This window comes from Rhinolophus hipposideros (assembly GCF_964194185.1).
Source record: "Rhinolophus hipposideros genome assembly, chromosome: 24".
Classification (NCBI taxonomy): Eukaryota; Metazoa; Chordata; class Mammalia; order Chiroptera; family Rhinolophidae; genus Rhinolophus; species Rhinolophus hipposideros.
In genome coordinates, this window is record NC_138070.1 from 24,808,018 (window position 1) to 24,821,392 (window position 13,375).

Here is a 13,375-nt window from a genome sequence, read left to right on the forward strand (position 1 = left end):
TTGGGAAAAGATGCATGCGGATGGTTCTTGCCAGCCTAAAGTATAAACCCCACACAGGTGGCCAAGTTACAGGCACACAGTCTCTTGTTTTTAAACAGGTCAACACATCTTATAACTGATTCTTTGAATGGTTTTACTCATACCTTTAGCCATGATCTGACATTCCTTGATCTTCATTGGCTTATCTGATCTACTCCTGGGTTCTAAATTTGAAATGTTTTCTTATTAAATTAATACTTAGAACAGAGCCTGGCATAGAGTAAGTGCTTTATAAGAGTTTGCAATTGTGATTTCCCTCCCCGTCCCCTTAACCTCAAGACAGTGAATTTTCTCCTTTCTAGACCATACCCAGCAGTGTCTATCTCTTTCCATTTGCTGGAGCAAAGCCTCACCATCACCCTCAACTTATACACCTTCTCCAAGTAGATTCCAAGACTTCCCTGCTTTATCCATCAACAAACTCCTTCCTGGCTGCTCCAGAAACCCTGCGTCACACCATTCTTCTGCCTCTTTAGTTTCTCAGCTTTCAGAATCATGACCTTTCCATATAGCATTTCCAGTTCTTCACGTCAATCTCATCTCTCCTTAAACCACAAACTCAGACCTTTTACCCATGTGACCTGTCCCTAGAGAGCTCATGCTGCAGTCCCATTCTAGTTCAATAAAAGCAACATACATTTCTAAAGCCCTGTTTGTCTTATACCTGTTCCTGTCTCATCCAGACTGGGTCCTTCTGGAATCCACACTCACTGGGGGAAGGGTCAGAAGAGGGCAGTGGGCATCTTCAGATCACTCCCTTAGAGACCATCCTTCTAAAAGTCACTGAAGTTCCAGGCCTGATCCTGATGGTCCTGTCGCTAGAGGTGCAGATGTTACAGAGCGGCCGTGCGGGGCAGTGGGATGAGACCTAGAAGCAGACATAGTGACAACTAGCTTTATCACCTTGGGCACATTCATCTCTCCGAGCCTCTGTTTTCTTAACCACAAAAAGGAAAATAGTAATAGCTAGACTAAACTTAGATCATATATGATAATACCTGACATACAGATCGGTGTTTGCTAGGTAGACTGGGGTGGGGTGGGGTGTTTCAAACGGAGGAGCCAGTATGTGTGCCCATGGCCTGTTCGGAATGGAAGGGGTCTGGTGCATTCAAGGAGACAAAATCCAGAGTTAGGATCGTGGCCTTTGGATTTAGATTGCCTGGGTTTACCCTCTGGCTTCACCACTGGGCACTAAACCTTTCTGGGCCTCGTTTCCTCATCTGTAAAATAGGGCTAAAAATAACACTATGTCTTCATCAGGCTTTTCATGAGGATTAAATGAGGTAATGCACAAAGAGCTTGGAGAAGGGTCTGGCATATGGTGAGCACTCTGTAGGTGTTAGCTGCTATTAGAAGTTTGGGGACATGCAAGCAGGGGTTGGTCAGGCTAGAAGGTAAATGCTGAGATGGTGCATCAAGAGACAAGACAGGCAAGGGCTCCCAGTTGAGTGTCTTCACACTGCAGTTCAATTAAACACTCACTGAACTCTCCTATGTGTAAAGTGTCATGTTAAGTTTCAGAAGGAGTTCTGAATAAGGAAGAATCAGTCCAGGAAGTGGGAGAAAGGTGACATAGAAAGTAGCTATCATAAACTTGGTACATAGGATGGCTTAAAAAAGTATTTGTGGAATTGACTGCACGCTACTGGCCCACAGTGCAGTGTGAGAGAGTTGCACTGCTTTTCCCAAGGGAGATGAAGCCCACGGAAAATGATAGCCCAGCTGCCTTTCCTGGGGCTGGGCTGGAAGATGGGGTGGGAGGAACCCCTAGGTTTAGGGTGGGCAGAGGGGAGGGGCAGCTGCCCGGCCAGGACCCTGGGAACTGGGACTTCCTAATGAAGTGTCTGAGGGAAATTTTCCACCTTGTGACCAAACGGTGTTCTGGCTCCAGAGAGTTAACCCTGGGGCTTAACCCTATGCCTTCCCTGGCATTGTGCTCGGTCATTCCTGGAACGTGCTGGGTGAGCTGGCCTGAGAATGATGGGGGACAAGCTCAGCCATTCCAAGTAGAAAAGTCTGGACCAGATGCTTCTGGACTAGGTGCTGGGAGCAGATGTTCCAGGCTGCATCCTGGGCTGGGAGCTCTCACAGACACTTCTGGTTGTTGGAAGCAGGTGGAGACACTGGCATCAGAGCTGACATCTCAGCTGTTGACCGTAGTCAGGAGAGTGACCCTGCTGGAGCCATAATCTAGAGGTAAAACCATGCTCAGTTCTCTCCTGGCACCAGACAAAGCCTGTGCCCTGCCCTTCCTGCAGGCATCTGAATATCCTGCCCCAATCCCAGCCCCACACACGCTGCTGGCAGGCACAGAGGCTGCAGCTTTCCAGCCCAGGGAGCAGGTGTGTGCAAAGGCAGTGGGTCCTGCTGTCCCACAGCTCACCGCCTGGCCTAGGCAGAGCTGAGAAGTCCAGGTATCTGGCCAAGACTGATACGAGATGCAGAGCCTGGAATCCTAATGACTTTCATCCTCACAAGGTTATGTTAGGATTAAAGGAGATAACCAACGCTAACAGACAGTGTTCGGCACATGGAAGGCTCTCGATGAATGGTGGCTCCATTTGTGAGTAGGGACTGTGAGAAGTAGAGACTGGATCTGCCTCCTTACCAGAGGGAAGGCAACCAGTTGCTGGGCCTTCCACTAGTGCCACTGGGGTTGGGTGGTGTGGGAGGAGAGCCAGCAAGCAGGGGCTCTGAGAGCTCAGGTGGCTGATGACGTCTCATCAGGGCTGCAGTAAGCCAGCCTTGCCCTTTTAACCATAGTACCACTCTCTGATTTTCCCAAGCACTGGTCCACTTCGTGGTCAAGTGGAACCAACATAAGACTGAGACTTCAATCTAAGCTCTGACACTACCACTGGGCACGTCATTTAACCTCTTTAAGTAAGCTTTCCTCCCCCACCAGGTAGGTGTCAAATGAGAAAACAAAAGATCTATAAAAACATTAAAGTCCTCTCTAAACCCACAAAGTATTGTTAGGAGAGAAGGTTCTTCTGGAAACTCATTTGATGAGCAGAGATTATCTTGGATTGTAAGGGTCCTGATGCTCAAAAGGTAAACATGGCAGCTCAGTTCTGTGACCCCAGGACACATATATATGACTCAAGGACATTAGAGGAAAAAAAGAGGGGGAGGAGGATGAAGTAATTCTAATAATCGTTCAAAAATAGTACGTGGGAGGAGAGAAAAGCACAAATTTGGAGTTTGGATATCCAGATTTAAACCTCAACTCAGTCACTTGTTAGCTTGATGTAATTATTTAACCACATGGCACTTCAGTTTGCTCATCAATAAAATGGAAATAATAAGAATATTGGGTATTTATATTCAATAAGCACATGGAAAAGCAGTTTGTAACTTACAAAGTGCCACCAAACGTGTGTGAGTATATGTTTAGTCACTGTCAGTGACCAAGGCGCAGTGGACAGAGCTCCCCTTTCCACACCAGCCCTTCCCCTGAAGTACTTTCTCCTTCGGAACTGGTGGAATCTCTGGTGACTTGGATAGAAGCTCTGACTGCCGCTAACTAGCTGTCTAACCCTGGGAAAGACTTCTTTTCGTGCGTGAGCGTGTGCCTGAGTTACCTCTCCTTAACATGAAGGAGCTGGTCATCAAAAACTTGAGTGATAACTGCCAGCGAGGATGTGGAGAAAAGGGAACCCTCATGCACTGTCAGTGGGATGGCCAATTGGTGCAGCCACTATGGGAAACAGTGTGGAGGTTCCTCAAAAAATTCAACTACCATATGATTCAGCAATTCAAGTTCTGGGTATATATTCAAAGGAAACAAAAATACTAACTCAAAAAGCTGTTTGCACCCACATCTTCATAGCGGCATTATTTATAATAGGCAAGAAATGGAAGCAGCCTAGGTATCAATCGATGGATAAATGGATAAAGGATATATATATAATATATATATATATATATAATATATTATGTATTATATATTATATATATATATAATATATATATATTATATATGCTATACTCAGCCATAAAAAATAAGGTAATCTTACCATTTGTGACAACCTGGATGGACATTTAAAGGCGTTCTGCTAAGTGGAATGTCAAACAGAAAAAGATAAATACGGTATGATCTCACTTCTAGGTGGATTCTAAAAACAAGCAAACAAACAAAGTGATCTCATAGAAAAAGATTTCAAACTGTGGTTATTAGTAGGGGAATGGAAAATTGGAGGAAGGGGATCCAAGGTACCAACTTCCAGTTATGAGATAAATGAGTACTAGGGATGTTATGCACAGCATGGTGACTAGAGTTAACACTTCTATATGATATACAGAAACGTTGTTAAGAGAATAAACCTGAGTTCTCGTCCCAAATAGAACATTTGTTCCGTTTTCTTTTTATTGCATCTATATGAGAAGATAGATGGCAGCTGAGCCGATTGTGGTAACCTAGTCGTAATATATGTAGATCAAACCTCCTGCCGTGTACTTTAAACTCATACAGTGAGGGATGAGTATGCCAATTATTTCTCAGTAAAGCTGAAAAGAAAATGAGGAGGCTGGACATGAGATCCTACCAGATCTCAAGTTTTAGGATCTTTGTGTTGTGACCCTTGCCTGCTAGCCTTAACAATCACTTTCTGGAGATTTCATGTTTCTAAGTGTGCCAAGAGGGAGGTGTGTGTGTGTGTGTGTGTGTGTGTGTGTGTGTGTGTGTGTGTGTGTGTGTGTGTGTGTGTGTGAAGGGAGAGGACAGCGTGGACTCTGGCCTGCCCTGGGCCCCACACTTCCAGGAATAGACCTGTCCACCACTTGGGAGAGGATCACCAGTTGGAGCCCCCAGACCCTAGCAGATGCAATTCCAATTTAGCAAGAAGAAGAAGTCCTCTCCAAGGCAACCCAGGCTAACACACCGCCCACTGGGCAGGACTAAAAATACACGCGAATGATGTCAACGTCACACCTGAAGTAAAAATACATCCAACCAGGAGCTGCTGGCTTATTCCCCTCTACCCCACTCTGCTTTCTCCATCTGGTTCCTTAGAGGGGAGGTGGAGTGGAGGGCTGGGTGACTACTTTCTTCACATCACTCCCCTCCCTCTGGGACCCTGCCAGCCTCTACTCCATACACACCCCAGCAGAGCCCAAAGAAGGCAGGTCCCTTTGTAGCAACTGTAGCTAGAGGCTGCCAGATGACAATATCTGGTCCCAATACTGCAGTAGGAATGGATTCTGAGCCCAAAAGAACCTTAGGATTGTGTCTCAGAACCTTCATTCCCATAGCCAATGCTCATTCACTCATTCCCATGCACTGATTCACCAAATATTTACTGACCCTCTTCTGTGTGCCAGGCACTATGCTTGACCTTTGGGAATTCAAAAGGAGGTATGGCGAGTTCATGGACCAGAGGAGCTGACCACATAGTGAGGAATACAGATCTGTGCATAAACAACTATAGTTAGCAGAATTGAATAAATGTCATAAGGCAAATAAAAATAAATTCTTACTGGCAGTGCTCTTTTGGTTAAAAAAAATAAGGTTCTGGATTTTGATAAATTATACGTTGCTTCTCCTCCTCCTCTTTCTGTACCTCTATTTGAATTGGCATGTGGGCTTGTTTTCTCTGCCAAATGAGTCAGTGGAGATGGGAATATAAATTGATTGGAGCGGATGGTGTCAATGTTGCCCTGAATCAAAAAGGTGCCCACACACCATTCCAGGGAAAAGGAACGGCTTATTAAGTGCCAGACACTCTGCATGCTTCTTCATTTAGTCCTTACAATCACCTTTGTGGTAACAGTATTGTCCCTGTTTTATAAAAGAAGAAAGAAACTGAGGCTCAGAGAAATTCAGTAAGTTATCCCAAAGCCACACAGTTATGTGATTCCAAAGTCTACGCTTGTTTCAGACCACCCAGCTTCTCCCCCTAAATTGGGATGAGGGTCAGGTGGGAACCCCGAAGCATCCCTGAAGGTTAAGAGGAGGTCATGATTCCTCTTGTTGGACAGACTGTCAGGAGAGCCTTCTAGAAGGCATAACACTTTGAGCTAGATTTTAAAGATGACTATAAGGCACAGGTAGAGACACTGGAACATGCAGTTCAGGTAGAAAGACCAGCAGGAGCACAGGAGTCCGTTTTCCCTGAGCTGGTGAAGAGGGTTGTGCCAATACACGGTCCTGGGGCCACCTGCTGTCTGTCCATCCAGCACATTCTCTGCTGACTCTGTCGAGGAGAAACACTGAAAAGAAAGCTGAGGCCACACCACGAAGAGCCTTGGGTGTTCATCTGAGGATATTGACTTGATTTCATCCAAGAGAAATTTCATGACAGATCTCAGAATGAATATTTGCAATAGGCCTTCCGGCCATGAATAGATGCCCAGGAAAGGGGCAGAGGGCTGTCTTGGAAAGTGGCTCTACGGTGCTGTCTCTGATTCTGTGATCCCAGTGACCTCTGACTTGGGGCACTAGAAGTAAAAGGTCCAAATTCTAGCCTTTCGGCAGTTTTCAGGGTGGTGGGCCTGCGGCAACTTGAGATTTCTGTGTGTCAGCAGAGACTCGCTTGGGGAACTAGGGAGCCGGCCTTGTCGCAGCTTGCCCTACCTTACCCCACCTCACCAGCCAACAGACCGATGTCCTCGGCAGCAGTCTGACCAGGCTTCTGGTTCCACCGGCTCATCACTGAAAATCTCCATCCAGAAATGTTGCTGTCCTACCATACATTCCACCCTCTGAACCGCCATCTACCCTCAGCTAGGAAGGGCCTGGGTCTCTGATCCGCCATCCTCCTTGGAAGAAGCAGCCAGGGCTCAGGGAAGGGTGATAACAGACACTGGGCCTCACCCCATCCAGCCTCCCCTCCCCAGCCGTGTGAGTCTAGGCTGTGAGGTGAGGTGCAGGACAGGCCTGGGGGCTCCAAGGTCAGTCACAGGGAGAGGAGGTGGATAGCCAAACAAGCTGCCACACACTTGGCTGGACCCATAATTGAGGTCTGCTGTCCTGGCCAAGGTCACAAGGGAAGGGATGGCTGAGAGGCTCAGAAGTGACGGAGTGACATGACTGTGAATCACAAGGTTTATCACCCAGAAAGAGAATCAACACTAATGTCCCCCGCTGAGTGTGACCATTCCCTACCCGCCTATGGTGCTCTGTTTCTGTCTACATGGCTATGTTCTCTCTCTGTCTCTCATGTTCTTTACATCTTGGCCTCTCTAAAGCTCTATATTTTTGCATTCTTGCTTTTTCCTGTCTTTGCTTCTCTGTGTCTGATCCTCTAAGCCGGAAGAAATGCTTTAAAAGAATTTTTTTTTAAACCTAGGGTGTCCAAGAAGGAAGGAAACAGAAGAATCCTCTTGTTTTTTCTTGAGTCCTTTTAACAAAAGGAAATGCGCTTCAGCCTTATAGGGGAACTTTAAGTCAGAGATGAATATAAAAATTACCAAGAAGTTGTGGTCTTCTATCCCAGGTGGTCTTTGAAAATGTTAGGGAAACCTATTGGGACAATTTACATGAAGAACATCTGTCTTGAGAAGAGGGCTAAAATGGGCTGTGCGGAAGCCCGCCTGCCCTAGGATGCTCTCAGGAGCCTTACCAGAAGTGTGTGTGCGTGTGTGTGTGTGTTGGGGGTGGGGATGAAGGAGATCACTTTGCCCTGAAGAAAACCTGAGGCTTGAGCTAGTTGTCTCAGCCTCTCTGCTGCTACAGAGTGGGTGACATTCACCTCTGCAAAGGGCTTCAGCCAAAATCCTGCCCAGTTAGGAACCAGAGAGTAGGGGGCTGCTCCCATACATCTTGGCCCCAAACTGGGCATTCCAGGCCAATGAATTTGGGTGATGTAAAAAAAAAACACGAAGACAGAAATGTCAGCAGTAATTAAACCAAACGATGGCTTAAACCCCTGTAGAAATCAACACATCCGGTTTAATCACCTCAAGCTAGCGCACGACTGCGATTCTGCAGAGAAGGGGGCCTTTATTTCTTTGGATCGTTAACAGGAACTGCGTATCTTGAGCTTGATTTTGGTTCAGATGCTCCTGAGGAAAGGTGCTAAGGGTGGGGTGCGGAGAGGGAAAGGAAAGGAAAAAGAAATAATAAAATGTTATTTGAGATCATCCCTTCTTGCCCTCTCCTGGAGCCACGCGTCTGTCCTGCTTCAGGCTCCGTCAGCCCTCCCAGCACCCAGGCACAAGCAGTGCTGAGTGTGCTAAATTAGGCCATTAGAGAAATTCATTTCTCTTTATTAGTCTGTGTCAAATCCTTTTTATTAGTGGCTGGAAACGACCTCTCTTCTGCAGTAAAATGTCATGCCAGTTCACTCCTTTTATTTGTTCTGCACTGACGAGGCTCAAACTCTCACGGAATCGGTGCAGTGAGATTTATTTCCTCCAAATTTTGAACAGCTTAAGAGAGATTGGGGTGGAGGGGGCGGTCAGGCAGAGGAGACATTGAGGAAAAGAGGGGAGAGTTCAGGGAGGGAGAACGGTGAGCTCTTATGGAGGTCAGACGTCTTCAGCTCTTTGGAAATGAAATCTAACGGCCATCTTTCACATCTTATTCATCGTCATCTGGGTCCCGGAACCAAATATCCACATTCCTGCTTCTAGCCTCTGAAGGGCATTGATCCACAGTGGGTGTGATTTGGACAGCAGCAACAGGAACTCCTTAAAACCCGTTTCAGTTGGACAAACTAAAGCTCAGGGGAGGCCGAGAATAACAGAACCAATATCCCATGCTTAACCGGGAAGGCTTCTTCCCATCCATGTTGGCACACACAGTGCTATTCATGTCCCAGGTGGCTAAGCTGCCCAGCTCTCAGGTTCCCTGCCCTATTCACCGCACCCCTCCCCGACCCAAACCTGAAGCAGGAGCTGCTAGAAAGGGCTCCTTGAAGGTGGCTGCCAGCCTTATTCCCACCCTTATGGGGTGATGTAGGAGGGTAGCTTAGAAATACTGCTCAACACTTCGGCAGGTGTAGGCTGGCAGCTGGGGAAGGGACTGGGTACTGGGCTGAGAACAGCCTTAGAGAAGCCCATGGCACGACTACAGCTACAAACCCTGCTGAGTCCTTAGGAAACTATGCCTGTTTCTCAGGGGGTGGTTCAAAGTGTCTCAGTGGTCCCTACACTTGAGGTAGTAGGTAGCGGGTAACAGCCTGGGTTTATGGAGGGAGCCAGGTGCATAGAGCATGGAAGCCACAGGCAGCCTCACTGTCCCTGGTTGCCATGCATATGAAAAACTGTGGCTAAGCTCAGATGCCATCTGAGTTCATGGGATCAGGGATCCAGGGATGGGTAGAACCAGAGGCAGGAGCCTGGAGAGGGTGGGGTCTGAGAAAGAAAGATTTGGGAGCTGATAGTTTGGCTGAGGAGGGCAGGGCCTAGAGAGAGGCAGCCATGCCAGCATCCAAGAAGCATGCTCTGTGCTCCATGAGCCCTTGGTTAATTTGGGAGAAAGGATGGAGCACATGTTTCCATAGAAGCATATGGCAGAAGCCATAGAAAACACCCCCAGATATGCCCCCCCACCCCACACACATATTTTAGGGACATCTGAAACCTGGAAGTGAGAGGTTTATAAAAAGGACCTATACTGTGGCTCTGCATAGAAGGTACACCTTACTTCCCAATGTATGTGACAATGCCTACACAGCCCACCTCCAGACCCCCTGAAAGCCCAGCTGCCTCTGAGACCTACGATCTGACTCCTGCTTACCTCTTCAACCCCATCTCTCTCCTTTCCACTCCTGCCTACCTTGCTCCCGTCCCACTCGGCTGGATTTTGTTCCAGAAACATGCCAAGCCCATTCCTATCTCAAGTGCTTTGCTTTTTCTCCTGCTTGGAATACCCCTCCCTCAGGTTTTTGCATGAGCGCCTCCTCATCATTCGAGGTTTAATTTAAATGTCGTCTCCTCAGAGAGGCCCTCCCTGATCACTCTCCTCCCTGCAGGGGCAAGGACAGTGGCAGAGGAGACCACCCTCCTCTCCCCACCCCAACTCTAGTGCTAGTAGCGGGGGATGCAATCACTGGCAGATCCCTCTTCCCCTGACACACACGAACTCATGCTGTGTACACGTAACACTCAATCCCTGTGCAGTAACATACAGATAACACATGGCACATGCACACACGCTACACACAATATAGGGCATATGCATTCACTGCACGAAACATCTGCACCCCAGTCTGTATATACAACCTACATGCATACACACTGTACAGACCCAACACTGTGTGTGCACACAGAATAAAAACACACAGACAGGACAGCATCCTTACACAACACTCACACTGGCTCTCGTTGACAGATGCACATGTGTACACTTACACATACACACACGCACGCATGCCCACACACACACACACACACACACACACATTATCCCCTCTGCATTCAGCAGCTGCCCACCTCCCTCCAACCAGTGAGAAGGGAACAAGCGGTGACCGGCGGGGGTGCACCCCACCACCTAGCACGGTGCTGCGGATTATTAGTTCCTGGTAATTTAGTGCCCTTGTACAGAGTCGATTTGTGCCTTTCATTCCTAATTGATCTAGTGGCTGTTTAAATGGCAGCAGGCATCTGTTGAGAGTAGGAAGGTTCATCAGGCGCAATAATTCATAACACCGTCTGGAATTTGCCTTTCATGTCCCTCAGCTAAACCACTGCAGGCTCTGCTTAAATTACAGGCACCGAGGCTTTCTTTGGTATTCCACTCAGGGCCAGGAGAATCTTGCATTAAACTGGGATCAGGTTAGATTAGACTATAATATGCCGCGGCATTAGGGGCTGCAAATGAAGACTTATACTGGAGTTTAACCCTTTCACCTGGTTTCTCTTTGTCTTCAGCTGGATGGCTAAGTGAACCCATTGTTTTTCCTACCAGCTTTCTGAAGGGGCTGAATAGATCTTCTGGAGATTTGGGGCTGCAGATGGTCCACCCTCAGATTTTGACCCCCTTTTCCCTCCAGACGACAAACAGCCTGCAGCCTTGGGGCTCAGCGGCTTCTGCATCAGCTCCCGAAACATGGGTTGGGGAGGTAGTGTCCAGCGGCAGGGTCCGCCAAGCCAAGCAGCTCATCTGAAGTAGAAATCTGTACTCCCCGCCTCACACTGCCCCTGAGCCTGAGTAGAATGACCAGCAGGTATGGGTTTGAGTGTGGATGGTGCTAAACACCTGTCTTTTTGTCTAGAATTATTAGAATCCCAGAATGGAACAGGCTCGTAGGGCTCCCCAAACACTGTATAGGCTGGATATTCAGTCCTTCTCTCAGTGTGTTTAATCATAGTGTGCTGGATGGGAAAGGAACAGTCTGGTTTTTATTTTTCAAGTCGTATTGCGTGTTCCTGTATGGTAGCCACTAGCCACATGTGGCTATTTAATTAAAATTAGTTAAAATTAAATTAAATTAAAAAAAGTTCGGTGTCCTAGGCACAACAGTCATACTTCAAATGTCGGTAGCTACCACGTTAGACAGCAGACACTGTCAGACATTTCCTTGTTGCAGAAATCCTACTGGACAATGCTAGCCAGAATACCCCCTTTGGCAGAGGCCTGGGGCCAGGCCCAACACACATACTTCCTCCCGTTCCAGCAAGAAGGGTTTATTCAAAAAGAAAGAACTAGATTTCATGGGCCCAGGGGACTGAGGAAAAAGACAAGAGCGGATGTGCAGATGCTTTTTTGGGACCGCTGTGGGAGGGAATGGGGCTCCAGGGTCCAGTGTCAACAACCCATGCAAACACATGCACACATACTGGGTGTTAATACAGCAGTTCCCACGTGCTGCAGAGAAATAAGAATGATATGCACTTATACTATAGGCACTCACGCATAACATACATATATTCAACAAATATTGGGTTCCCCACACTTCTGCTAGACTCTGGACAGACAGTGATGAATAAGGTGGGCTTGCTTCCTGCCCTCATGTAGCTCACAGTCTAGTGAAGAAGGCAAGTAATAAAGCAAAGAGCTCAAGTAGCCATCAGCATAGGTGGGGGAGGTGCAGTCAAAGGAGATTCCCATAGTGGGTGACATCTCAGCCAAGCGCCCCAGAGCCAGTCAGGTAAGCCCTTCAGCTTACGTACTACATCACAGAACCACACCACACACCACACACACTCACTCACATACTCTTCCTTCCTTAATTTATTACTGGTCACCAATCGTTAAGTGCCTGCTATGAGCATACAGGGCAAAGTCCTAAGGATACAATGACCATTAAGACAGGAATAGTCCTGGAGAAAAACAGTGAGCAAATAATCATTTAATTACAGATGTGCTAAGTGTGTGATGATGGAAAAATTCAGGGAGATCTTATCCTTGGAACTGGGTGTCTGACCTGACACCTGCCCACCATGTGTGGATGAGAATTGGGGCTCACACACATCCCCGTATACACTTGCAGACAACCAGGTGCTGCCCCTCAGCTGGCTCCAGGCGGCCGAGAATGGGTCTGTGACCAACCACTAATGGTAATATCCAGGGCTTGTCTGGACACTTCCACATTTCCTTCCTGGGTTGACCTAGAACCAGAAATGGACACCTACTTCTCTGAAGGATTACAGCCATCACCCTCATCAAAAATCCATGCAGCTTATCTGACCAAAGAGAGAAGTTAGGCACCCGTTGGGGAAGAACAGAAGCCCTCTGAGGCCCAAGGAATGGGAGACTGGATCCTCCATGCTAGGGCATGAAATGCTGCCATCGAGGTTGACCGTGGGGAGTGGGGACGTTCTCAAGGAGTGGGACTTTGGTAGAAGAAGTGACGGGAGTGTGGGAGAAGTACCCTGGTGGCTTCTGAGCCCAGCCAGCAGCAGGTCTCTGTGTGCACATGTGTGAGCTCTTGATGTTCCCACAGGCACCCTCTTTTCCCGCTCCTGACGCTGCTGTTTGAGAAATGTGAACAGGCCACCCAGGGCTCTGAGTGCATCACCTCCGCCAGCTTCGACGTGGACATCGAGAACTTTGTCCACCAGCAGGAGCAGGAGCACAAACCCTTCTTCAGCGATGACCCAGAACTGGACAATCTGGTAAAGACCCTTGAACCCCCACCATGGCTAGGGTCTTCTTCCCCTCTGAGTCCCCTACAAATGCCCTAGAAATGATCCTTTCATTCATTCATTCATTCAACAGAAAATTTTGTGTGCCCGCTGTGGAGCAGGCACTGTATGCACCTTCTAGCAGCTGAGAACAATTTCTAACTAAGTTCCTCAAATGAAGAGCTTCATGCACAGGTTTTGCTGGCAAAGTTCATCCCCCCTCAGCCTGCTGGAGCGGCACCAGCTTCTCACTATCAGCCCCTTGCAGTGCAGACAGGAAGAGAGGAGAGTCATAGCACCCCGAATGCCAGGGGTAGTGGTT

The 13,375-nt window shown here is 47.8% G+C and overlaps 1 protein-coding gene across 7 annotated transcripts in view; it reads left to right on the plus strand.

Annotated features, from left to right (window-relative positions):
* The window catches only part of PKNOX2 (PBX/knotted 1 homeobox 2), a 257,738-nt gene that overhangs the window by 200,792 nt on the left and 43,571 nt on the right, over nucleotides 1-13,375 (plus strand). For all 7 annotated transcript variants that reach the window (XM_081037159.1, XM_081037165.1, XM_081037164.1 and 4 more), the window contains one exon: nucleotides 12,873-13,044. In XM_081037159.1, coding sequence (XP_080893285.1) covers nucleotides 12,873-13,044 — 172 coding nt within the window. The remainder of the gene's footprint in view (nucleotides 1-12,872; nucleotides 13,045-13,375) is intronic.